This window comes from Bubalus bubalis, chromosome 18 (assembly GCF_019923935.1).
Source record: "Bubalus bubalis isolate 160015118507 breed Murrah chromosome 18, NDDB_SH_1, whole genome shotgun sequence".
Classification (NCBI taxonomy): domain Eukaryota; kingdom Metazoa; phylum Chordata; class Mammalia; order Artiodactyla; family Bovidae; genus Bubalus; species Bubalus bubalis.
In genome coordinates this window covers 59,248,538-59,276,520 of record NC_059174.1, presented here as the reverse complement: position 1 = coordinate 59,276,520, position 27,983 = coordinate 59,248,538, and the positions used below count along the sequence as shown (strand labels likewise).

General features: G+C 41.3%; 1 protein-coding gene across 3 annotated transcripts; it reads left to right on the top strand.

The window, feature by feature from the left end:
• The first annotated feature begins 1,460 nt into the window (after positions 1-1,460).
• Positions 1,461-27,983, top strand: LOC102416083 (zinc finger protein 665). 3 transcript variants are annotated; one of them, XM_025270145.3, is made up of 4 exons: positions 1,512-1,625; positions 9,158-9,240; positions 15,664-15,790; positions 22,390-27,983. In XM_025270145.3, exons 2-4 carry the CDS (start codon positions 9,226-9,228, stop codon positions 25,602-25,604), a joined length of 3,357 nt encoding a protein of 1,118 aa, XP_025125930.3. In that variant the 5' UTR covers positions 1,512-1,625; positions 9,158-9,225; the 3' UTR covers positions 25,605-27,983. The 3 variants fall into 3 exon arrangements, with proteins under 3 accessions (XP_044787408.2, XP_025125930.3, XP_045019220.1); XM_045163285.1 differs by lacking the exons at positions 1,512-1,625; positions 9,158-9,240 and adding exons at positions 12,561-14,797; positions 16,176-16,227 and having other exon boundaries at positions 22,390-22,566; XM_044931473.2 differs by lacking the exon at positions 9,158-9,240 and having other exon boundaries at positions 1,461-1,625.

Genomic DNA, 27,983 nt, shown 5'->3' with positions numbered 1-27,983 from the left:
CAAAACCAATACAATATTGTGAAGTTTAAAAATAAAATAAAATTTAAAAAAAAAAGAAGAAAAAGTAAAGAAAAGAAAGACCTAAAATATATTAGAACTTGCAAATAGCAAGTGAAAGATTCTAATTATGTTCACACTGAATATATAATCAACTTGAAATTACATTATGGGTATTATTTAGTGTAATTTCCTAAACAAGTTTTTGGGAAAGATACTTAACAGTTTAGGCTTCCCTGGTGGCTCAGACAGTAAAGAATTCGCCTGCAATGCACAAGACATGTCTTCGATCCCTGGGTTGGGAAGATCCCCTGGAGGAGGGCATGGCAACCCACTCAAGAATTCTTGCCTGGAGAGTCCCACGGACAGAGGAGCCTGGCAGGCTATCGTCCATGGGGTGGCGAAAAATCCGACACAGCTGTGCGACTAAGCACTTCCTCCAAAGTACAGAATACAGTTTTTTAATGCAGTTCTCATCAAAAGAAAAAAAACGGTTTTTTCTCCTATTTTGCTGTCTCTTTTTAGGTTATCAATATGAAATTATGGATGCTAGGTAAACATATTGTGATAATCGTTTCACAGTATATGTATCAGTTAAGTTTTCTCTGTAGCTTAAACTTACACAATGATATTTATCATTGTAAGAGCTGCTTATACAACCCTCTTTATGTCACTGTTTAAAGAGTTGGGTTTAGAAAGGGAAATAATTAAAACACGTTGGATAAAATAAACAATAACGCAGTTTATAATCATTTAAAGTGTCTTGCTCATATTAAGGCTGTGGTTAGTGACCCAAATGATCACATCCCCTAAGTCCTCCATCTCAGACACCCAAGTGCTGACCCTCAGTTGGTTAAACTCAGCACTATGCTGAGTTTGCTGTTTTCTGGGGCGTCAGTAGGGAATAGCCCATTTCTACCCAGGGAGAGTTTTGTGTTTGTAATATAGAGACTAGTCCCATTCTTGTTTATTATGCTATGCTATGCTAAGTCACTTCAGTCGTGTCCGACTCTGTGTGACCCCATAGACAGCAGCCCACCAGGCTCCCCCGTCCCTGGGATTCTCCAGGCAAGAACACTGGAGTGGGTTGCCATTTCCTTCTCCAATACATGAAAGTGAAAGTGAAAGTGAAGTCGCTCAGTCGTGTCCGACTCTCAGCGACCCCATGGACTGCAGCCTACCAGGCTCCTCCGTTCATGGGATTTTCCAGGCAAGAGTACTGGAGTGGGGTGCCATTGCCTTTTCTGTCTTGTTTATTCAAACTGCCAAAGTTCCGAGATCCCTGAATTGCTTCAGCCTCACTAGCAGGATCTGAGCACACCATGCTGTGAAAAACAGCTTTTTATTGAGAATAAACCCTTTTAGTCTTAAGAGGAAGTATCTTGGCTTCCGACATAACTTGAAGCTTTTACCTGAGCAGTGTTACAGAGGGTAACTTAGTGCTGTCAAGGTAACAGGCCCCGCCCCCTCCGCGGCCCGCCCCTCCCACGAACTCTGCGCACAGCGGGTGCTCGCCCCGCCCCTGGTCGGAAGCCGCGGCTCTAATACCAAAAGCCCTTTCACCCAGAGCCGGAAGTTGGAGAGCGCGGAACAGAGGTCCCCGAGCGGCGCCTAAGCTTGCTTCTAGAGTAAGTTTGCAGAGCTCGCCACCCCTCCAATCCCCACCTCCGCCCCCGCTCACTCGTCTTCATGGTGTGGGAATTGCCAGCGACCTGAAAACCCTGGCACCCGGTGCTCGGCCCCGAATAGACGCTGCCGCTGCCGTTGCGGCCCAGTTATGTTTTCGTTTGGGTTTGAAGTGTTGCTGAGGCGGTTTCGGCCCTCGGTTCGCGTAGACACCGCCTCTGGCGACATTTTCCTGCTTAAAACCCTTTTTTACCTCTGGCCTCGCCAAGTAAAGTCCTCTCTCGCGAGTTGGAGTCGCGCCCCGCCGCGTCGCCTTCTCGACCGCTGGAGGCAGAGCCCGTCGCCCCCGCTCCCGGAGAGGCCGCGCCCTCTCCCTGGTCCCGGGATTCCGGAGAGCCCGCCCCGCTCCTGAGCCCCCTCCTTCCCAGCCCCTCTGTCCTCGCGTCTCCTGAGGCCGGTCCTTCTACCCGCAGGCACCCCCTTTCCTGTCAGCCCGTCCCCTCACCCCGCGTAGGGTAGGTGACCTGGGCCAGCCATGTGACAGTCAGTGCTGTTCCATGCCCAGTTCAGCTCGGTCGGAAAAGGTGATCTTCCGGTCCGGGGGGGTCTCGTTCTGTCGCCCACTCAGTAAATTCAGGAGGCAGGAGGATCAGGAGAAGCAGAGTCAGAAGGACTGAGAGAAATAACTGAAACTGAGGAGAAAAGCATCAGGGAGAACCAATGGGAACCCTGAGAATGGCTGAGGGACTTGCAAAGGGATAGTCAAGTCAAAGAGATTAAGCCTTGAAAATAGCCAAGTGAGTAAAATAGAGAAGTATTAATAAATTATAAAACCGGATCTCCAGCATAGGGAGAACTGCCCTGTATCAGTGATGGGAGCGGGGAGGCGAAGGGCGATGAGGGACGTCAGAGGTGGAGAGTCCCTAACTGGGTTTTGGCCGGGTTTGAATCCAGCCTCTTGTGTTAGAGTCCGGAGTTGTATTTTCATCCGGTTGGGGTCCCGCCACAAGGGTTCAGGTCTCAGCCTGAGGTGGCCGGTTTTATCGTGGTGCTGGCAGAGCAAGAGGTAAGGAGCAGAGGAAGAAAGGGCTGGAAGGAAGCGTAGCCACATGGCCTGCTAGAGAGTGGGGAGGAAGGGAGAGTCACAGCGAGAGAAGGGGAGTAATCTGGAGCGCAGAGAGGGAGCCGAAATGGGGGAAGAAAGAGGCAGACATAGGTATGGATTTTTGAAAGACTCAGGAAGGTTGGAGAGAGAGCATTTCGAGGGGGAACGATTTGCAGCAGCCTGAGACAGGACACGTGTGAGGGAGGAAATAGGACAGGAACAGCAGGAGAGCAGAGGGGGAGAGAAAGAGACACGGAGACTCAGATGAAATAGGGAGATAGGTGAACAGAGGGGTAAGCTCGATCCAGGTGTGGCCAGTTGTTTGGATACAGATGATTTTTTTAGTTATACAGAGGAGGCTGAGAATTTCAAAACTCCTGTCTATATATAAGGCTTGTGTCTTATTTTATTACTTGGGGCAGAAGATGACTTTTCATTTGCAAACCCTGTTGAGCCTGGGGCAGTGGCTTGATTCATTGAGTTGTGAGTGAACCCCTTCCCTTGTCTATCATAAGATAGAGGTCAGGGAAGAAGACACCTGGAGCAAGAAATGATTGACTCTGTCACTCTGTGGTAGCTTTTTTTTTTTTTTTTTAATTTTTTTGGCTGTGTTGTCTTCGGTTCTGTGCCGTGGGCTCAGGAGTTGAGGCTCCCAGGTTTTAAAGCACAGGCTCAGTAGTTGTGCACAGGCTTAGTTGCTTGTACTTTTGGGACCTTCCTGAACCAGGGATAGAACCCATGTCCCCTGCATTGTCAGGCAGATTCTCATCCACTGTATCACTACTGGGTAGCATTTTTAAAGGAACACTTTTTTTTTTAATGGATTCACATTTTCTCCTTTCTATATATATGGTGCTTTTTGTGGCATAGGTCTTCATTCATTCAGTTTCTGTAATCATTTTTAACTTCAGAAATAAGCTTTTTTAGTTTCCAGTATTCTACTCTTATCATCCTTTTCTGATTATGATTATTCTCAGTGTTTTTTTAAACTTTAACACCAGATTTTTAGATTAAAACTAATTCACAATTTTTTCTTTTAAAATTTTTTTCCGATTCATTCCTTGCCTGGTGCTTCCTTCCCTTCATCTTGTACATTTGAAATTTTCTTTGGTAAGTAGTAAATCATCTTAGACTCTTTTGTGCCATACTTAGCAATAATGTCACCTCGTTTATCAGTTCTTATGAGGTAGATGAACCTAGAGCCTATTATACAGAGTGAAATAAGTCAGGAAGAGAAAGACAAATACTGTATATTACTGCATATATATGGAATTTAGAAAGAGGGTGCCAACGATCCTACATGCAGGACAACAAAGGGAGACACAAATGTAAAGAACAGACTTTTGGACTCAGTGGGAGAAGGCGAGGGTGGCATGATTTGAGAGAATAGCATAGAAACATGTATATTACCATATGTAAAATAGAATGATCAGTGCAAGTTCGATGCACGAAGCAGGGCACCCAAAGCCTGTGCTCTGGAACAACCCAGAGAGATCGGGTGAGGAGGGAGGTGCAAGGTGGTTCAGGATGGGGGGGACACATGTCCAATTCATGTTGATGTATGGCAAAAGCCATCACAATATTATAAAGTAATTATCCTCCAATTATAATACTTAAAAATGAGGAAAATGAAAAAATTAAAGTTAATAAGCAAAGATTACCTCGCCTCCCTTTCTCTGAATTCACAGAGAAATACATCTTGGAGGGTTTTATGTATGGGCCATCGTGTAATAAAACAGACATATTTTCAACTGTGGTTTTACCAAACACATGAATTGTGTGTATGTGTTTATGTGTGCACACACAAATGGATATTTCTGGTCTCAGCTCTTTACCAGAGACTAACGGAGGTATGACATTAGATCTTGTAAAATTAAAGGCATTTCTTTGAGAAATGGGAAAATAAAAGAACATTTAACATGATAAAACCAACAAAATAAAATGCTTCAGTCTTTCCTTTCAAAAAAAGAAAAAAAAAGCACCTAATTTAACTGGTTGGTGTAATGGTCTGTTTTCTCCATTTTGTATGATCAGTGAAACACGTGAGCTGTGAGGTGATATGAAGATGTTTCCCTCAGATCCCTTTTTGACTTTTCTGTGCGAATGAGGAAGGATGGGCTGGATTGACGTGGAACCTTCCAACAGAGCCTCTCTATTCATGATGAAAAAGATTGCTCAGATCCTATTTCTAGTGTTTTTTGTACCAGTGGATATATATTTGCAATTCTGTATTTTTAAAATATTTTACTGCAATCTTCTAATAAAGAATTACCTGCTCGGTATCAGTTTGACCCAATCTTGAAAGAAAAGTTTCTTTTGCTCAGATACATGACAGATGTTCCTGGTCTTAAATAGGTTGGGCATTAAGGACAAACTTGGCCCCCTTGCCCTTCAGCCTCCCATTTCATTAATCAGTTATACCTGGTTCTCTTCACTCAGCTTAGACCTTCTCATAAACGGCTTCAATCTGGCCCCGAGGGAGCCCACTTGTAACATGGAGATGAGAGACTAGACTGGAAACTCGGAGTGTGAGCAACACTGACCCCTGAAATGATTAGCCAAATTGGCTGTGTGTCTGTGTGTGGCAGTTCTGGTTTGGAGGGAGTGTCTGGCGGTAATTAGAATTTTAAATAGATCCCAGTCCTCCCTCAATGAAAAACGATAAGGAAAACTGTAGGATGGAGGCAGGATCACAGGCTCAGAATTCGATGACTTCTATGAATAAGGCTAAATCTGAAGGGAGATTTTTTTTATGTCCACTGGCTTTCATTTGTTCTTGGGACAAAAGCTTGCCTCCTCGCTGTGGCTCCACAGCCCTCTGTCAAGCTCAGGGCCCTGTAAGAGTCTCCAGCCTCATCCTGCAAGCTGACCGTTTGCCCGTGGTTCAGCCTGTCCTGGTCTCATTTACCTTTTCTCTGTTTCCAAATACCAAAACCATTTCTGTCTGACATCATAGTTCCTTTTCTCACCTTCAGGTCACCCTGTCTCAGGCCCTTTGTCACCCTTCAAGTCTAGGCTCAGAGAGGTCTCCTCATCGCCTCCTAACAGTCTCTCTCATGTTACCCAGGTTTTTTGCCTCTGTATCAGTTGCCATCAGCAGAAATTAATGCCCTTCTTCAAGGGTTATTTTGCGTCCTTCCTGGTTCCCCTCTTTTCAGGGCTCATAGTGTTCCTCTTCTTCCCATCGTGGCTGCAGTACCTGATACTGGAAATGTCTTTAGATGACAGGACTATGGGTTGGGTTGAATAATCCTCAGGGACGACCAAGAGCACAGGACAGGTGATGAAGATGTTTCCCATGTTCTGGACATTTCAGCTGTAATTGATCTTTACCCCATGTGACTACTTAATTACTCAAAAGAAGAGCCAAAAAATATAGAAAATCCCCCAAAGCCTTATAGAACTGGTGTCCTCAAGCAGTGGGCTAAGATGTCCCCATGTTTAGTCTGCTGTGTTTCGTCCTCTGCAGCCCCCAGATCTAAGCTCTGTCCATCCAGGGACCAGTCACCATCATGGACAGCAGCTTTGCCTTCTAGGAGTTCATGTGCTCAGTGTCAGCGATTGTGATTTCAGTGCGCTGAGGATGAGCAGAAATGCTAAACCTAACAGGGCAGGAAGGAGACGCCGCCCGCCCTCCACCGTCCCAAGGGCTAGAATATTTTCCAAGTAGGTGTGGGTAGGGAAAACAGGAGAGAGTGAGACCTGGAGACCCTTGCTTTGAGACTTCCTCATCTCAAATGCCTTTGTACGTGGACTCCATAGTGTCCCCAGGTGGTGGCAGACTTTCCCAGGAGGGCCAGTGTCTTGATTTTCATACTGCACGTGCAGTGTCCTTTGGGTGGTAGCTCGTGGGCACTCCTCTTGTGATCCCCTTTGCCAAGAAACCCCAGTGCGCTTTAGTCTTGCTTAGTCCAGTCATGCAGGGAGGAGAGGTAGACAAATGGGGAAAGCGGAGGGAGCCTGGTGGGGTCTGCAGGAGGCTTGTGGCAGTACTTGGGGGCATCAAGGTGAGCCCAGTGAATGGAGCATGCGCCCATCCCATGTGTAGTTTCAGGGACAAGGCAGGTGCGGATCTGTTGGAAAAGAATGTCTCAGTTCAGGCTGGAGAACCTGGGAGAGGGTTTGTTGGAGAGCCTGCATGGAATGGTTTGAGGTTCCAATGCCTTAGCTCGTGTTCCCGGGACAGCAGTGCTGAGGCTGACACTTGCCTGCAGAGGTTGGATTTGATAACTCGTGACCACACGTGAGCAGCAATGAAGGACGTGGAATTCAGCCAGGAGAAGTCTTTTCCAGTGTTAGAACTGTGGCCTGGGCTGAGCCCGCAGGCACCTGTGGGTGCAGGAGGATGGGAGCCTTGGGCTTGAGGGGCTGGTTCTAGCAGGTGCCCCCAGCATCCACTCCACGCCCTGGCTTTTGTTGGCTCTTTTAGCAGGCAGGCACCATAGAGTAACAGGGAAAATCTCAGGTCATTTTTTGCATCAACTTTGGTATCATTGTGTACTTGGGGTTGCCGGTGAAGAAAGGTTCATGTGCATTTGGGAAGATACCAAGAGAATCTGGAGTGTTTCCTTGGAAGATGCTGAGGTCTCAGTGGGCCATGTGCATCATTGGAATGATCCCTGTTTTTCATAGTCTTTGGAGATTTCAGTGTTTGACCCGGATCACTCACTGTAAATGAAAATATGGTGCCTTGTGTCTGTGGATCCTTGGCTGTCCTTTTTTGTATTTTGCCTCATGCGTGAGTTATCAGGGCTTGGAATGCTTTGTGTTTGTATAAGAGGGTTAGAGGCTCATCATGGGCTCTGTGGACACTCTATTGGACACCATGAAAGTTTTTAAGTTTGTTTGAGTCCCTCTGGGAAAATAGGAGTACTAAGGTTAAGATCACAGAATGCTTGTTATAAGGTGGTCCTGCTCAGTAGGGATCTCTGGGCCCAACCTGCGAAGAGTCATAAAGTCCTGTGACGTAGGGGAAGATGGCTCCGAGAATCAGAGGGCAGCGATACCACAGTGATCTGCATCCTGGAGGCTCGTCCTCTGGAAGATGCAGCTGCAACTCTCTTGCTTCCAGGCCAGTGCTGGGTTCTCTGTTATCCACTCCTGTCCCTCCCAAAATAAGCACATACAGAGACACAGTACAGAAAACACGGAATCTTAACTGCACTGTTGGTGGTAATGTAAATGGTACTGGTATGTTGGAAAATAAAATGGAAGTTCCTTAACTGATAGAACAGGCCTACAGTCTGTCAAACCCATTTCTGACAGATATCCAAAGGGAAAGCAATTGGTTTTTCAGGGATATGCCCGCAGTCCCATATGTGTGACTGGATTTGCAGTAGCCAAGGCATAGACACAGCCCAGATGTCTCTTGACAAAAGAATAGGTAACCAAATTGTTGTATGGAAATACTTATTATATACTGTATATTCATGAACTTTTTTCTCTGTATATAAAAATCAAGGATCTGAACTGAACTGAATGAACCTACAGAACATTATGCCAAGTTAAAGAAGCCTGACAAAGGAGGACAGACACTGTATGTGGAAACTAGACTTGTCAAACTGATAGAGCCATCGAGTAATAAGGCTGTTACCAGGAGCCGGGTGGAGGGGGAAATGGGGCACTGTTAGGCAAAGAGTAGAGATTTTCAGTTTTGGGAATCTGAGGTACTGCATGCTGCTGGTAGTGTTTCTGTATACTTGAAATTCACCCAGAGAGAAATAATACAGTGTACTCATAGATGGAAGTGTAACTTACTCCACTGTAATAATTATTCAGTGTATGAATCTATCACATGATCACTTGGTACACAGTACGTTTATACCATTTTTGTTAGTTACACCTTAGTAAGGCTGGGATGAAAAAGAGAGTTGGGAGGTGCTTTGCTCCTCTGAATGGTGCTCAGTCCAGGCTTCACGTTTCATTGATGAGGCATTTTACATACCCATGTTTTGTACCCTCTGACCAGAGATTCCCCTTCAGGTAGCTTGTGTTGGTCCACAGCTCGAGAATGTTTAAGGTGCCCCAGTTGATTCCAGTCTGGTTCCCTCACTGAGCATCAGGACTCTGAGTCCTCCCAGTCCTGAGGGCTGAGATCTGAGCTGAGGAGGGGGCACTCTGCTCCGAGTGGGTCTGGACCAGGGCCTGCTGTGTGACCTGAAGGGGGTCGTGGGGTCAGCAGAGGTGGCCCCTGCTTGCTGTGTACCTGAGGCCTCACCAGGAGGGGATTGCGATCCGAGGGAAAGTGTGGGAAAGTCCCATGTTGGTCTCTCTGCGGGAGTTGACCTTCCTGAGTCCCTCCTGAGACGGTGGCCACAGAGGACTGTCTGTTCCACACAGTGAGGGCTGCCCTGTGTGTGTCACTGGGGCTCAGAAAGGGGATGTGCTGACTCTAAGCATTAAGCGGCCTGTTTTCAACTTTCATGATAGAACTCTGAAGACTTGTGTTGCCTGAGGAATCCCTGAAGTTGAGGAAGAGGAAAGAAAAGGAGTCAGGCATGGCTCTTTCTCAGGTAAGGTCATATTCAGTCTGTCCTTCCTGAAATGCCCTGCTCTGGACTTGTTAATCGTGTCTGACTCTGGAGTATCCTGTCTGACTCCTGTATACAGACGCTCATCCGGGGCCTTCCCTCAGGGCCTGTCGTCTCCACTTAGATCCCGTCTCCCCATGACCCGGTGACCTGGCCCTTGTGAGGAGGCTCCCCTGGGCACCGTCCTGGGCAGGACTTCTCACCCACGGGTTGGAGATGGGGTCTTAGTGCTGTTGGGCAGCAGGGATTGCTTAGGGCCCACCTGGACACTCTGTCTGCTCTCTGTCAACCAGGGTAAGGAAACTGCACTTGGAAGTCAGGTATTAATATGCACAATAGCTGGTGAAATCTGGGAATCAGGTCAATTAGGGGCAGTTTGTTCTTTGTTAAGGCCGTTCAAGCTAAAGATGTGGGTCAGTCTCCTTAAATCCTTATTGTTAATAGAATGGACAGTTCAGAAATAGACATCAGTGATACAGGGTTTTTTAGTTGATCATCAGATTTAATCTATGAAATGAATCTAAGTCTCTGGCAAGTGGAAATTTTCATCACCTCCATTCTTCAGAGGTTGTCCTTTCACTCTGTGGATTGAATCCTTTGACACAGAAATGTTTTAACTTTTAACGCAAGCAAGATTCCAGCTTCATTCTTTTGCTGGTGGATATCTATTTTCTCAGTATCATGGTTATTGACATTGTCCTTGCCCTTTTGTGTATCTTGTGGATACATCCTTGTGGATATACCTTACATATATAGAAAGAATTATTTCTGAGTACTGTGTTCTGTTCAGTTGGTTTATTTGTCTGTTTTTATACCAGTACCACATCACCTTGATTACCTTGTAATAGGTTTTGGAATAGAAAGACCTCCATCTTCCTTCTTCAGGAGTTTTGCTGTTTGCTCTTTGAATAGTTCTATAACTTTCACCATGTTTTTTTCTGCTTCTACAAAGATTTCCATGGCAGTTTTGATAATGAGTTAATTGGTTGATTGATCCTTTGTTCGGTTATTAAAGAATCTTTTTTGATATAGCATGTTTCTTTTGTAATCTTTATGACTTTTACCTGTGAAACTTTGTCACGTGGGAAAGAAGATAAATTTACTTCTTTTTCAATTTGCTGACCTTTGATTTCTTTTTCTCATCTAATTGCTCTAAGGGTTTCAGTGCTTTGTTGAACTGTAATGCAGAGTGTGCATCCTTGCCTTCTTCTTGACCTCGGAGGAAAAGGTCTTTCATTCTTTCCCCATTGCTGTGCTCTTTTCATAATGGCATTTATTATGTTGATGTTGGTATAATTTATTGTTTGTAGCTTGTTGAGTGTTCCATCTTGAAAGGTTGTCAAATTTTTGTCGAATGGTTTTTTTCTGCCTCGAGATGATCCTGTATTTTTTTTCCCCTTAAATCTGTTAATGTAGTGTGTCATATTAATTGATTTTTGTATGTTGACTTCTCCTTGCCTTATATGAGTAAACTCCACTTGGTCATGGTGTCAGATCTTTTTATTTATCTATTTTAATTGAAGGATAATTGCTTTACAGAAGTCGTTGTTTTCTGCCAAATGCCAACATGAATCAGCCATAGGTATACCTATGTCCCCTCCCTCCCACCTTCCTCCCTCTCCCACCCCTGTAGGTTGTTAGAGAGCCCCTGTTTGAGTTCCCTGAGTCATTCTGCAAATTCGCATTGGCTCTCTACTTTACATATGGTAATGTAAGTTTCCGTGTTACTCTCTCCATACATCTCACCCTCTCCTTCCTCCCCTCCCGCCTCTGTCTGTTCTCTATGTCTGTTTCTCCAGATCTTTTTAATATGTGTTGAAGTGGGTTTGCAAGTATTTTAATTTTGCATCAGTATTCGTCAGGGGTATTGGTTTCTAGTTTTCCTTGCTTATGTCTTTGGGAAATCAGCAAACTATTCGAATCATGCTTGCTCCATAGAATTAGCAGGCTTAGTGGTAATTCTTTTGTAAATGTTTCATAGAATTTGGTCCTGTATTTTTCTTAGAGGTTTCTGACTATTTATTAAATCTCTCTAGGTATAATGGGCTTCCCTGGTGACTCAAATCATAAAGAATCTGCCTGCAGTGAGGGAGACCCAGGTTCTATCCTTGGGTCAGAAGATTCCCTGGAGAAAGGAATGGCTGTCTAGTCTAGTAGTCTTGTCTGGAGAAATTCCATGGACAGAGGAGCCTTGTGGGCTACAGTCCATGAGGTCACAAAGAGTCAGACACGACTGAGTGGCTAACACTTTCACTTTCAACATTTCTCAATGTTTTTATTTCTTAATAAGTAAAAGAGTTTGTGTGTTTCTGAGAATTTGCCAGTATCTCCTATATTCTGTCATTTATCGGCATTATTGGTCATAGTACTTCCTTATCTTTAGAAACTTTCTTGGACCTCAGCTGTAATCAGTCCTGTTTCATATCTGTTTTTAGTTATTTGAATCTTTTTTTCTCTTTTCCTTAGTCTAGGTGGGGGTTTTCCTATACAGTTTTTTTCAAAACATCAACTCTTGGTTTGTTGATTTTTATAGTTTTCTTCTTTCTGCTGTATCTCTGGTTTAATCTTTCTTATTTACGTGTTTCCTTCTGCTAAACTTGAGTTTAGTTTGTTTTCTGTTTTCTGCTTCCTAAAGGTCTAAAAATAGATTTCAGATTTAAGATCTTGTCTCTTCTTTACTGTAAGCATTTAACGGTTCAGACTTTGCTTTTAGTACAGTCTTCTCTGTGTGTTATAAATTTTCTAATGTTGTCTTTTCGTTTTCATCCCTGTATTTAAAAATTTTCATGTGATTTTTTTCTTAGACCCATTTGTGGTGTAAGAGTGAGTTGTTTAATGTCCACATTTGGGGAATTTTCTTTTTTTCTTGTGTTTATTTCATTGTTAGGGAAGATCCTGAAAGGTTGTTGTTGAATCACGCAAAGACGCCTGGATTCTTGGCCCTGGAGGAGAAGAATTCAGTCAGGGGCCAGAGACGAGGCTTGATGGCTCAGAGCTTTTGTGTAATAAAGGTTTATTAAAGTATAAAGGAGATAGAGAAAGCTTCTGACATAGGCATCAGAAGGGGGCAGAAAGAGTACCCCCCTGCTAGTCTTCAGCTGGATGTTCTTTAGTCACTAGCAGTCTGTTAATGAAAGAAAGGAATGTCTTAAAACTCAGAATGGCACCAGGCCCCTCACCCATAAGATGCATTTGGGGAGAATCTTGGCACCAAATGGTTCATCCTGGGCCGTAAAATGATTAACTTGAATCTTGAAGAAGGGCAGATCACCATACAAATAGTTTCGTTTACATAGATTAGGGGAGCAGTATCCGAATATAACATAGTGGTTTGTCAAGTAGGTTCTGAGCCAAGAGGCGGAACCGACTTGAAGACAGTTTGGGGTAAATGCATATAGTACATTAGCATAGCTTAAGATAAACGCTTCCATAAGAGAAAGGCATTGGTTCACTCAAGGTTTGAGAATAGTTAACTTCAGGTGAAGCCAAGTGTCATTATGGCAACACAGTATTTTAAGAGAAACCTCTTTTTAAATTTATATGGAGAAGGAAAAAATATCGCTAGTTTGTTTCCTCCTGCCGCTTAAGACAGAGAAAAAGGTCTGACACTTGGAGGCTCCTTCCTCCTTTTGGAGACCCCTGGCCTTCCTGCCTGTTACCCTCTCAATACTTTCATGGTAGCAGTCTCTTAAAATTGTTGATTTGGGCCTAACCTGTGGTGTCTCATAGAGAATGTTTTGTGTGTCCTTGAGATGCCCATGTTTTATGCTTTTGTTGGGCCGTGTGATCTGTACATGCCTGTTCAACCTGGACATTGAAATATCATACTATTCCTGTGCCACTATTTCTGTCTTCCTTTCCCTTAATGTTTGCTTCATTTTTCTAACATATCTAATATAAGATGTATATATATATATATTTTACTTGTTACAGCTTTTGGGTAAATTGACCATTTTATCATTATACAATATTTATCTCATTGTACTTTTTTTTTCTTCAGTTTATTTTGTCTGATATAACAGTCTCCCCTGCTCTCTTTAGGATGGACTTTTCCCATCCTTTGACTATTCACCTTTCCATGTCCTTAGGTTTGTGAGTACTACCTGTTTCAACTCTCTGACAAACTCTGTGTCTCTTGCCCTGTGTTTTTCCTCCTGTTACTTTTTCTAGTGGCCCCTGCTCATGCGCATCGTATGGTGGTGAAGGACAGACACCCTGGACAGCTCCTTTCATGCCACTGTAATTTCAGAAGAAATATTTTGAATGTTTCCTTCCCATCATGATGGTTCTTGAGATAGTCTTGCTTAATAACTATATTTTTTTTCATATTCTTTTTTTGCCATGATTTTTAATTCTCCAAGAAGTTTTTTTTACTTTACTAATGGTGTAATTTTTTTTTGTCATGATCTAATTATTCTTCTAATTTCAAATCACTCTTTTATTAATGGGGAAAAAAAGCAAAGAAAGTCTTTGGCTTCTGTTAATGTCTTGCTATGTAAATTTAAGTAGATAAAATTGTATTTGTTTTCATGTATATTGTAATTTTATTATGATTTTAGTTCAAGTTTTTTTTTTTTTTTAATTTTTACCAGTTTTCTTTTGGTAGCCTAGTATAGAATGCTGTTGACAAACTCAGCTGAGTACAAAGGATACATTTTTATTGTCTGAAAGATGCTGAAATACATGTGAATAAATGGATGATATAAAATTGTCCAAAAACTTCTGTCAAGAGACGCATCCTCTCATTTCAGTTAATTTTTTATAGATATGTATACATTCATGTGCAAGTCTGTAGTTTAGATAGAAGTCATCATTATTTAAAAGCTACATATCACCTTTTTTTTTTTGAGTTGAAATTATGTGATCAGTATAATCTGTGGCCTTGAAAATTTCTAAACAATCCTATTGGTGTTTTAAGTAGTAAATTACTATCAGTTGTGTTTCTGTATCCACATCTGTAATGACCTTTCATGCTATTCCCCATTGTTCGCCTTGAACATTGTGTTTTTTTCATATTAATACAATATTTATTTGTTTTCCTTCTGTCAAACCGTGAGCCCACCACTTTCCCCAGGCTGCCTGGGGAGTTAAGGGAAAGGGAATATACAGGGCAGACACAGGAGAAAGAACTATGGGAGGTGGAAACAGCTCCTTCACATCGTGAAGAAGATGAGCTAGACCACCATCAAGCAAAAGCGCCCCATGGCCTTTGAGAGGGCCAAGCCCATGGTGTAGAAGAGCTACTGTTTCAGAGAAGAGTTCCTGGCCTAACAGTGATGAAGGTCCCAAACAAGTCCCACTTCCAGCCCCGGAGCCAGCAACCCCTGCTGTGGCAGCTCCAGCTCCAGTGAACTTGGCTGCTGTGTCAGAGTCCCTTGAAATGGCACTGGTTTGGAAGCTGTGGCTAGGAATAAGTGAGATGTTCCGGGGACCTGGGGCTCCCAAGCTGCTGTGGCTCTCATCGGTCAGTGTCTCCCGTCCTTCACCACCACTCTGGACAGTGATCACTCAACAGCAGGGAGGTTCTCCTGATCAAGAAGTGGGTGGAGACGAATATGGCGCAGAGGTCCATTTTTGGGGGATGAAGGCCCAAGGCCCGAGAACTGCTCCCCGTGCAGACAAGAGGGGCAGGGAAGAGGCTCACCTTGGACTTCTTTCAAGTTTTCTTTAGGAGCCCTCTGTCAAAGGACTTTTAATGTTCTCCGTATTACTTAACTGTTAGATGCTTAAGCTTCAGTTGCTGAGCCCAAGCCTCTGAGTTCAGGTGCTTCGTATAACGTTTCTTACCTTCTTGATCTGAGTTGAGTTTCTCAGAGTGTCTGTCTGTGACACAGTTTTTCTTCTGTAAGGTGGGAAGAGGTCGTTCTTTAATGAGCTATTATATTGATGGCAGGTTCTTGCCTGTAAAGTACTTGTTTAATGTTTAGAGTAATATACAGTAATTTAGAGCAGCCAGAAGCCTTCAGACACTTCTGGTCCTTGCTGCTGTTATCAGTGTCATGGCTGAAACTTTTGACCTTTCCATTAAAAGTGCCGTGGACTTCATCATCTCTGAAGACACCACTCATGCTGTACCTCATCTAGAAAATGAATTGCGCTCACTGGGTAGAACATAATATCTGACACTTCTGCATAGCCAATACAGTGTTGAGTTTTATTTATATATATTTCATGGATTTTGAGCAGTGATGAAAACTCCATATTAATTGGAGGATCTCATAAGGTCTTATGAAAAAGCATAAGAAATTAAAATTAGAGATGAATAATTTCTCCAGATACCCCTGCATGGATCTGTTAGAGCACATACTTCAACCAAGTCAATCCTTACCCCTTACTACGCTTTCTCTTTTGCATGAAAATGAGAAGTTTTCATGGCCGTTTTGGTGACATGTGGTTTCATTTCAGAAACGACTGACCTCTGAGGATGTGGCCATCGAATTCACTCAGGAGGAGTGGGAATTCCTGGACCCTGCTCAGAGGGCCTTGTACAGGGATGTGATGCTGGAGACCTACAGGAACCTGCTGTCTGTGGGTGAGAATGACTTCCTTCCAGAGCTGCCCTTGGGTATCTGCATTTTCCCTGTGTGCCCCATGGGAGGCCCTGATGTCTTTCATCTGAGAGTTCTGGTGACTCGGGCATGACACAGCTTCACAAGGTTAAACTGACCCTCTTCAGATGCTGTGTCTGTTTTATGTCACTGGCTAAGGATCAAACCTGCACCCCCTTCATTGGAAATGCAGAGTCTTAACCACTGGATCACCAGGGAGTCCCAGAATTTCTCTTTCAGATCTGAATATTATCCCACATTGGAGCATGGGAAAAAGCTCTGGACAGTGGGGAGTGACGTAAAAATAGTCAATAATACAACATATAAAGAAAAACGAGTACCTCAAAAGGGCTTTTTCTTTCTGTTTAGGATTGGGCCAAGCTGGTGGATTGGATCCTCTGTGGTTGTCACTCAGAAAAATGTACGGAGAGTGGGTAGAGAGATGGTCTTTTTGATCCCAGATCCTATGAGGGGAGCATATGTGAATCCCATGGGCTCTTAGCTGAGCATCTGTAGGTCGAGCGCATGGTCCCATGTCAAGATGCTGTGATGTCTGACCTTCATGCTGTATTATTTTTACTCTTGTGCTGCTCTACCCAGTCTGGGAATGTCAACCGTTCCTGATGTTACATTCTCCTTACTTTGTATCATTTTACCTCTTAAATTTCTTTGAAATATATTCCTGAGGGTCTGAAATTTTATCTAGTTTCCTTGCAGTGTTAATCCACCTATGTTTAATTGGCAGCCTCTGCTGAGTCTCTGTGCGGTGGATTTACTAGGTAACAGAAAACTGTGATGGGGACACTATTCCTAATGTTATTTTCTTGCTCTGTACAAAGTCACCACTTGACGCTATCTAGTAGAGTGGTCAGCATGTTCTAGGATTATGAGAGAGAAAGTATCACGAGAACCTGATACATCTTTCCAGGTCATTTTCTGCCTTTGGAGACTCTGTCAAGGGCACCATGACAGTGTCGTTCATGTATATCAAGGACCATATATTTTAGTGTCTGTAAATGGTATGGGAATTTATCCCAGGACAAGTTTGTCCAAGTTCACATTCTCTATCTATGAGGCTATTGGCTGCACTGTTGTTCTCTGCATTGTAAGTATTTTCTTTTGCTGGTGGATATTCAGTTTTGTCAACATGTCTTGTTTCATAGACTGCTTCCCCCATTTAATAGTTTTTACACCCTTGGAACATCGTTTAAACATTTCCACAAGAGGTGTTTTTGTTTTTGTTTTAACCATTCTTTTTAGGTATGCTGCTGCTGCTGCTAAATCGTGTCAGTCATATGTGACTCTGTGCAACCCCTCAGACGGCAGCCCACCAGGCTCCTCTGCCCCTGTGATTCTCCAGGCAGGAACACTGGAGTGGGTTTCCATTTCCTTCTCCATTGCATGCATGCATGCCAAGTCGCTTCAGCCGTGTCCGACTCTGTGCAATCCCATAGATGGCAGCCCACCAGGCTCGTCTGTCCCTGGGTTTCTCCAGGCGAGAATACTGGAGTGGGTTGCCATTTCCTTCTCCACTTTTTAGGTATAGTTAATTTACAGTGTTGTGTTTCAGGTATACAGCAGTTTACAAGATACTTAATACAGTTCCCTGAGCTATATCGTAGGTTCTTGTTGTTTATCTATTTTATATATATATTAGTTTGTTTATATTCAGACTCCAATTTATCTCTCCCTTTCCTGCCCCCCCATCACCATCCTGCCCTATCCCCTTTGGTAACCATAATTTTGTTTTTTATGCTGGTGAGTTTATTCTGTGAATAAGTTCATTTGTATCATTTGTTTCAGTTCAACATATCATATCTTATGATATTTGTCTTTCTCTGTCTTATTTCACTTAGAATAATCCCTAAGTCTGTCTATATTGCTGCAAAAGGCATTACCTCATTATGTTTTATGCGGTGGAGGTGGCATCCCACTCCAGTGTTCTTTCTTGAAGAATTTCATGGACAGGGGAGTCTGGCAGGCTGCAGGCCATGGGGTCTTAAAGAGTTGGACACGGCTGAGCTACTTTCACTTTACAATATTCCTTTGTGTATATGTACCACACATTCTTTATCCCTTTATCTGTCAGTGAACATTTAGGTTGCTGCCATGTTTTGCCTGGTATAAATAGTGCTGCTAACAACATTGGGGTGCATGTGTCATTTTGAATTAGTTTTCATCCTTTCTGGATATATGCCCAGGATTGGAATTGCTGGTTCATGTGATAGCTCTATTTTTAGTTCTTGATGGAACCTCCATGCTATTCTCCAAAGTGGCAGTACCAATTTATGTTCCTTCCAACAGTGTAGGAGGGTTCTCTTTTCTCCATACCCTCTCAAGCCTTTATTGTTTGTAGACTGTTTGATGGCGGTCATTCTGACCAGTGTGAGGTGATACAGTTTTGTGGTTTTGATTTGCGTTTCCTCATAAGTAGAGACGTCAAACATCTTTTCAGGTGACTGTTGGCCATTTGTTTGTCTCCTTTGGAGAAATACCTGTTTTGATCTTCTGCCCAGTTTTTGATTGGGTTGTTTGTTTTGATATTAAGCTGTATGAAGTGTTTGTATATTTTGGAAATAAATCCCTTATAGGTAGCATCATTTGCATCTATAGTCTCCTAGTCCAAAAGTTGTGTTTTTGTTCTTTGCTTGGCTTCCTTTGCTTTGCAAAAAGGTTTTAAATTTAATTAGGTCTCATTTGTTTGATTTTGCTTTTATTACCATGACTCTAAGATCCAAAAAATTTTTGCTGACATTTATGTCAGTGTTTTGCATTTGTTTTCCACTATGAATTTTACAGTATCTGGTTTAGCATTTATATGTTTAATGCATTTTGAGTTTATTTTTGTATGTGGTGTTAGAGAATGTTGTAATTTCATTCTTTTTCATGTAATTATCCATTTATCCCAGCATCACTTATTAAAGAGACCTCTTCATTCTGTATTTTTTCCTCCTTTGTTATAGAATAATTGACTCTAAGTAAATTGGTTTATTTCTGGCTTTTCTATCCTGTTCTACCGATCTATGTTTCTGTTTTGTGCCATTATCATACCACTTCCCTGGTGGCTCAGACGATAAAGCGTCTGCCTACAATGCAGGAGACCCAGGTTCAATCCCTGGGTCAGGAAGATCTCCTGGAGAAGGAAATGGCAACCCACTTCAGTATTCTTGCCTGGAAAATCCCATGGACAGAAGAACCTGATAGGCTACAGTCCATGGGGTCACAAAGAGTCGGACACAACTGAGCGACTTCACTTTCACTTTGATGACTGTCAGTTGTAGTATAGTCTCAACTCAGGGAACATGATTCCTCCAGCTCTGTTCTTCCTTCTCAAGATCGTTTTAGATATCAGAGTCTTTTGTATTTTGGTACAAATTAAGGTTTTCCTTGTTTTATGAAATATGTCATTGTTAATTTGATAAGAGTTACGTTGAATATGTCGATTGCCTTGGATAGTATGGTCATTTTGACAGTGTTACTTCTTTCAATCTAAGAACATGGTATATGTTTCCATCTGTTTGTGTCATCTTTGGTATCAGTCATCAGCATGTTATACTTTATGAGTACAGTTCTTATGACTTTTTAGGTAGGTTTATCCCTTAGAGTTTTATTCTTTTCTCTGAGATGGTGAATGGGATTATTTCATTAATTTCACTTTTTGATATATTGTTGTTAGTGTATAGAAATGCAGCAGTTTTCTATATATTTTGTATCCAGCAAGTTTACTTTGTTCATTGATGAGGTCTAGTAGTCATCTGGTGTCATGTTGGGGATTTTCTGTGTGTAGCATCATAGTGACAGTTTTACTTCTTTCTTATTTTTTTTAACTTGAATTCCTTTTTATTTCTTTTTCTTTTCTGATTATTGTGGTTAGGACTTCCAGAAATATGTCCAGTAAAAGTGGCAATGGTGAACATTCTTGTCTTACTCATTTTGTTTAGGGGAACGCTTTCAGTTTTTCCTTGTTGAGTATGATGTTAGCTGTGTGTTTGACATAAAGAGTCTTAATTATGTTGAGGTAGGATCTATCTGTGCTGACTTTCTGAAGGGTTTTTATCATAAATGGCACTTGAATTTTGTCAGAACCTTTTGTGCATCTATTGATAATCGTATGGTTTTTAGTCTTCAACTGTTAATGTGGTGTATCACACTGATTAACTGATGGCTATTGAGAAATCTTGCATCCCTGCAATAAATCCCACTTGAACATGGTATGATCCTTTTATGTATTAGTAACTGTTTGAATCTGCTCTTTTGAACTCAGGGAAGGTCTAGGAGAATGAAGCCTTTTTCTACAAAAAGGAGTTGGATGCCTCGGGAAGGCTTTTGTAACTGGGAAGATCCTCCAGAGTCAGTTTCAATCCCTTCTTTTCTTTGATACTCCTCGATCTTGAGATGAACGTGTGTGGAAGAAGAAATGAAATAAATGTCCAAAAGAGAGGTTAATCATATTTGGCAGAGAAACCCAGCTTTAGATAGCCTTTTCCTGGATTTTCCTTCTGATTTCTGCTGATAAGATTCTTACACAATATCCTGGAATATTGTGTATGTTTTTCTTGAATATTAGCATTCCATTGTAACTTACAAAATTCATGGTTGGATACATTACATTGTAAATAGTATAACAGGCATTATCCTGCTTTCTCCATATATCACAGTCACTTTTTAAAATCTCTTTTGTTTCTGTCCCATACCCATAATATAATGCCCATAAACTTGCCAAATCAGTTGTTTTCTTTTAAGGTCAGTATATTAGTTTGCACTCTCAGTTACCTTCACAAAGACATGCGGTCACAAGCTGATATCTGACGTAAACCTATGTACCCTATGCTCCACACAGGCCCTTTCTTAGTCCTGACCATTCCTCACATAGTACCTTGATATGGATGGAAACACTGTTCTCACCTACTGCATCCCTCCACCTTTTACATACTCTCACTGTAAAGATTTCTGGTCATTTATTGAACAAGTTTCTCAGGATATAACCTAAATCACTCTGTGCATCCATGATGACTCACAACCCATTTCGAGATACGATGGTTGAATAATAGTTAAACAGACTAATTCTGTCTTGTATCTTCCTTGATATTTTCTTTCTAAGTTCCTTGTATTTTTTTTTTTTTTATATTTTCTAATCTATTCATTCGGTGGGTGGTCATGTTTACAAATAAGTTTTATCAGTCTGTAGGTTCAGATTCATATCCTGCTTCTCTTACCACTTTGTGCGCGATTTGGTGTGTCTCCTGCTCTGCTTAGAGAAAAACATGTTAATTTACCTCAAGCCTTTTAAAGCAAATTAGTGCTGTCAGTTGGCTTACAGTAGTGCATGTTTTATAGTAAATACTCAAAATTTACTTTTGTTTAAAAAAGGTAATATCTATATTCTGTCATGTTCTTTATGATATGACTTTATCTACATTATATCTTTTTAAAATTTTATTAATTTTTAAATTGAAGGATTATTGCTTTACAAAATTTTGTTTTCTATCAGACCTCAACTGCATTACATCTTGTATGCTTTTCACTTGCAACATTTTTCAGCAATATTGTGTCTGACCGTAGTCAATAAATACACAAAGCACTCACATTTTATTTATTATATTTTGGTGCCATTAAACCAGGTAATTAAGAATAGTGTACGGCTAGAGACAAGCCTTCCTTCGTGGCTCAGTGGTAAAGAATTCACCTGCTAATGCAGAAGATGCAGGTTTGATCCCTGAGTCAGGAAGATTCCATAGAGAAGGAAATGGCAACCCACTCCATTATTCCTGCCTGGGAAATCCCATGGACAGGGGAGTCCAGTGGGCTACAGTCCACGGGGTCGCAAAGAGTAAAATACAACTGAGTGACTGAACAACAGCATAGGTAGAGATTGCTTTGGTTATTGACTGTTAGAAAACTGGTGAATATTTTATGTCTTAATGTATATGTCATGTACAGATGATGGTCTTTTAGCCTGTATTCTGCAATACAACTGACACATACTACTTGTTAACATTGGAAAATGCCTTTTGTTTTTGGGTACGTAGTTCTATAGCAGATTTAGAAAACTGCTGTTTCCAAAGAATTGTTTTAGTCATATTCTTCATTTTCTCATTTGTTTTCAATTGTAAACAAACAATTATGAACAGTTAATTATTAATTGGGTAAGATTGGTTTTGGATTCTTTACTGTTACAATATATTATATATTGTTTAGAATTTATTAATGTACAGTAAATATGCAGAATACAATGATAGTGTAATATTTTTCTTTTCAATTTGAGGCAACTGTTGTTTGATACGTTCCTAGGGGTCCTGGTAGAAAAATACCGTGCTTTTGATAGTTGGACTAAAATTGTCCAACATGAGTGTGTTTCACATATGGTTTTTAAAACTAGGCTACCTTAACGGTGAATTTATGTTATCATGCTTTCTTAAGTTAAGAATTCTATTCCTTTAGTGTTTCTAAAAACTTAAGGTCATCATTGTGGTGTTTCACAACTTGGGGTAAGTATTACTTTTGGTGTAATATATATTCAACATGAAAGATTTGTTTTTGAATTATTGTGAGCAGGATACCTGTCGTTATTTTTATCTTGTAGATATCTCTCCTACACATGTGATCAAGCATTTACAACCCAAAGTGAACAGTGATAAACTAGAAATATTCCAAACATTGATCCTGGGAAGACCTGAAAGCTGTGAAATCAAACATTTTCATCTTTGGGAAAGTCAGGAAAATATGTGTGACTTTGAGTGTCAGGGGAGAGATGACAAAAGAAATTACAAAGGAACACCTGTAAGCCTTAATGGAAATGTGCCTGATGGAATAGATTCACATGATGGAAAGGATGCAGGAATCAAGCCGTTTGGAAGTAGGCTTGGATTTAACTTTCAGGATAAACTGCAGATATTTCAAACTGGCGGGATAATTTCTGAATATAATGAAGCTGAGAGGTCTGTCAACAACAGTTTCTCATTTTCACCACTTCAAAGAATTCCTCCTTGTGCCCAAACCAGTGTTTCTAATATATATGGGAATGACTTTATGAATCCTTCAGTAGTAACGCAAGACCTCAAAGCACACAGGGAAAAACCTTACAAATGTGATGAGTGTGGCAAGGCCTTTCGTGTAAAGGCAATCCTTTTCAGGCATCATACAGTTCATACTGGAGAGAAACCTTACAAATGTGATGAGTGTGGCAAGGCCTTTCGTGTAAAGTCAAGCCTTTTAAGTCATCAGACAGTTCATACTGGAGAGAAACCTTACAAATGTGATGACTGTGGCAAGGCCTTTCATGCAAAGTCAAGCCTTTTAAGGCATCAGACAATTCATACCGGACAGAAACCTTACAAATGTGATGAGTGTGGCAAGGTCTTTCGTGCAAAGTCAAAACTTTTAACTCATCAGACAATTCATACAGGACAGAAACCTTACAAATGTGATGACTGTGGCAAGACCTTTCATACAAAGTCAGCCCTTTTGACTCATCAGACCATTCATACCGGAGAGAAACCTTACAAATGTGATGAGTGTGGCAAGGCCTTTCGTGTAAAGTCAATGCTTTTAAGTCATCAGACAATTCATACTGGACAGAAACCTTACAAATGTGACAAGTGTGGCAAGGCCTTTCGTGTAAAGTCAAGCCTTTTAAGACATCAAACACTTCATACCGGAGAGAGACCTTACAAATGTGATGAGTGTGGCAAGTCCTTTCGTGCAAAGTCAAAACTTTTAACTCATCAAACAATTCATACTGGACAGAAACCTTACAAATGTGATGACTGTGGCAAGGCCTTTCATGCAAAGTCAGCCCTTTTAACTCATCAGACAATTCATACCGGAGAGAAACCTTACAAATGTGATGAGTGTGGCAAGGCCTTTCATGCAAAGTCAAAACTTTTAACTCATCAGACAATTCATACTGGAGAGAAACCCTACAAATGTGATGAGTGTGGCAAGGCCTTTCGTTTAAAGTCATTCCTTTTAAGTCATCAGACAGTTCATACTGGAGAGAAACGTTACAAATGTGATGAGTGTGGCAAGGCCTTTGCTGACAGCTCATATTTCAGGAAACATCAGAAAATTCATACAGGACAGAAATTATTTAAATGTGATATATGTGACAAAGTCTTCAGCCGAAAAGCATACCTTGCTGGTCATCAAAGCGTTCATTCTGGAGAGAAACCTTACAAATGTGATGAGTGTGGCAAGGCCTTTCTTGTAAAGTCAATTCTTTTAAGTCATCAGAGAGTTCATACTGGAGAGAAACCTTACAAATGTGGTGAGTGTGGCAAGGCCTTTACTGACAGGTCACAACTCAGGAGACATCAGAAAATTCATACAGGACAGAAATTATTTAAATGTGATGTATGTGACAAAGTCTTCATCCGAAGTGAACATCTTGCTTGTCATCAGAGGGTTCATTCTGGAGAGAAACCTTACAAATGTGATGAGTGTGGCAAGGCCTTTCGTGTAAAGTCAATCCTTTTAATTCATCAGACAGTTCATACTGGAGAGAAACCTTACAAATGTGATGAGTGTGGCAAGGCCTTTACTGACAGGTCACACCTCAGGAGACATCAGAAAATTCATACAGGACAGAAATTCTTTAAATGTGATATATGTGACAAAGTCTTCAGGCGAAGTAAACAGCTTGCTGGTCATCAGAGTGTTCATTCTGGAGAGAAACCTTACAAATGTGATGAGTGTGGCAAGGCTTTTCGTGTAAAGTCAACCCTTTTAAGGCATCAGACAGTTCATACTGGAGAGAAACCTTACAAATGTGATGAGTGTGGTAAGGCCTTTCGTGTAAAGTCAATGCTTTTAAGTCATCAGACAGTTCATACTGGAGAGAAACCTTACAAATGTGATGAGTGTGGCAAGGCCTTTCGTGTAAAGCCAATCCTTTTAAGGCATCAGACAGTTCATACTGGAGAGAAACCCTACAAATGTGATGAGTGTGGCAAGGCCTTTCGTGTAAAGTCATTCCTTTTAAGTCATCAGACAATTCATACTGGACAGAAACCTTACAAATGTGATGAGTGTGGCAAGGCCTTTCGTGTAAAGTCAAGCCTTTTAAGGCATCAGACAGTTCATACTGTAGAGAAGCCTTACAAATGTGATGAGTGTGATAAGATCTTTACTGACAGGTCACAACTCAGGAGACATCAGAAAATTCGTACAGGACAGAATTTATTTAAAGGTGATATATGTGACAAAGTCTTCAGGCGAAGTGAACAGCTTGCTGGTCATCAGAGCGTTCATTCTATAGAGAAACCTTACAAATGTAATGAGTATTGCAAGCATTTTAGTCAACCTTCACAGTTCTTAAGTCATAAGAGATTACATACTGGAGAGAAGCCTTACAAATGTGATGAGTGTGGCAAGGCCTTTCGTGTAAAGTCAATCCTTTCAAGGCATTTGACAGTACATACTGGAGAGAAACCTTACAAATGTGATGAGTGTGGCAAGGCCTTTCGTGTAAAGTCATTCCTTTTAAGTCATCAGACAGTTCATACTGGACAGAAACCTTACAAATGTGATGAGTGTGGCAAGGCCTTTCGTGTAAAGTCAAGCCTTTTAAGGCATCAGACAGTTCATACTGGAGAGAAACTTTACAAATGTGATGAGTGTAGTAAGGCCTTTACTGACAAGTCACAACTCAGGAGACATCAGAAAATTCATATAGGACAGAAATTAATTAAATGTGATATATGTGACAAAGTCTTCAGGCGAAATGAACAGCTTGCTGGTCATCAGAGCATTCATTCTGGAGAGAAACCTTACAAATATAATGTATTGCAAGCAATTTAGTGAACCTTCACAGTTCGTAAGTCATAAGAGATTACATACTGGAGAGAAACCTTACAATGTGATGAGTATGGCAAGGCCTTTCATGTAAAGTCAATTGTTTTAAGTCATCAGACAGTTCATACTGGAGAGAAACCTTACAAATGTGATGAGTGTGGCAAGGCCTTTACTGACAGCCCAAACCTCGGGAGACATCAGAAAATTCATACAGGACAGAAATTATTTAAATGTGATATATGTGACAAAGTCTTCAGCTGAAGTTAACACCTTGCTGGTCATCAGAGCATTCATTTGGAGAGAGACCTTACAAATGTAATGAATATGGCAAGCATTTTCGTCAACCTTCATAGTTCATAAGTCATAAGAGATTACATCTGGAGAGAAGCCTTCCAAATGTGACGAGTGTGGCAAGGCCTTTCGTATAAAGTCAATCCTTTTAAGTCATCAGACAATTCATACTGGAGAGAAACCTTACAAATGTGATGAGTGTGGCAAGGCCTTTCATGCAATGTCAACCCTTTTAACTCATCAGACAGTTCATACCGGTAAGAAACCTTACAAATGTGATGAGTGTGGAAAAGTCTTCGGTCAAAAACCACATCTTCAACTTCACTGGGGAATTCATACTGGAAAGAGACCTTTCAGACGTGATGAGTGTGGCAAGTTCTTCATTCAGAATTCACACCTTACAAGTCATCGCAGAATACATATAGAGAAACCTTTGAAATGTTTCAAGTGTGGAAAATCCTTTACTTAGGTCTCAGCACTCACTAAACATCAAAAAATCCATACATGAGAGAAACGTATGTGAATGTGGTATAAGGTAGAAGTCTTCAAAATTCATACCCTACTGTTGGTCAGAAAATTCATACTCCTGAGAAACCATACAAATATGAGTGTGGCAACATCTTAGGCTTCATGATAAAATTCATACTGGATAGAAGCCAAATATATATGTATTTATTAGGTCTTTAGAACATGAATTCATTCTAGAAAGATTCCTCACCAATTTCACAAGTGTAAAAAAAGAAAAAAAAAAAAAAAACTGTCCTCACAGCTCAACATCTCGCCAGTAGTATCAGAGTATGTATCCTGGAGAAAACACACAGCAATGTATTGTGTATGGCAAGGATCTTACCCAAAAGTCACAAGATAGGAACATAGTGGAGCCATACTTCCCAGACTCAGTGGTTGTGGCAAATCCTTTACCTTTTTCACTGTATGTATTCTCTGATGACTTTAGTTCAGGTACTCAGCAACTGCAGTGAGTCCATATTTGAAAAGAAGCTATAGCGATCTTTTCGTGTAAAATAAACCTGAATTCTAACTCATCAGAGATGATTCTTTGGGACAGTAGTCCACCATCTTTTTGGTCTCCTGGCTTTCTGAATAAAGTCACTATTCCTTACCCAACAAGTAGTCTCTCAGTTGATTGGCCTGTTGTGTAGTGCCGGGAGCCACCACGGGAGATCCCACCCATGACAAAGGTCATGCGGAGAAGACCTGACAGGAAAGGTGAATCAGGACTCGAGGGACCTCCTAGACCTGGTCGAGCATCTACCCCCAAACCAGAATCTGTTCTGTCTTACTATTTTATGACTCTTACCAACTCCTCTGACATTAACTGGGTCTATCCCCGACCACCTTTCTCTGAAAGAAATCAACTTAGAGCTCTAGTTAGTAAGTCTCCTGGACACAATAGGAGTATTTCTATCCAAACCCCTTGGATGGCTTTCTAACTTGCCTGAGAGGTTTATCCAGACTCTTACAACTACGTATGTGACTGTTTACAGCCTCCCAACCATGAGAGGCACGGAAAGCTTAAGACATTCTAACAGTATATAGCTCTTCGGGGAGTTAAAAATTATTAGAATAGAACTGATGAAGGATTTCATTGTTGAGCCAATGCTTGCTGCCAAGTTTCCATATCCCTTACCCACTGTGTCCCTGGGAATATATTAATTAGTATAGTTCGTATATAGAAAAAATAAGTAGTAGCCTTGATGTTAACTGTAGACCCTTGAGTTAATAAATTCTTTCCTTGTTATAGCCCACTGCACCTTTGCCCTAAAGAAATGCAACTTTATCTAGTGCTTTCAGGGAGTGGTGCCAAACTTCAGAAGAATAACCTTTAGAGAAAATAAGTTTTCTGGTTAACTGACGTTTATCAGAAGAAAAATGTTAACAGGCCTCCTGCTCAGAAGATGATGTAAATCCCCTAAAGCCTATGTATATGATAAGATTGCAGAAAGAAAGTCTGCTCTCAGTAAGGGTCAAGGACTGCTAATCCTGCATTACTCTGTATCTTCCATTATCCTCTATGTACAACTGAGGGTGTAAAAGCTCCTTTTAAAAATAAAGTTTCGGGCCTTGCTCACTGAA

Bases quoted from the DNA above. Each gene is read 5' to 3' on its own strand.
- LOC102416083 (XM_025270145.3), top strand. The intron at 15,791-22,389 runs GTGAGAATGACT...TTTATCTTGTAG, and splicing joins CAGGAACCTGCTGTCTGTGG to ATATCTCTCCTACACATGTG.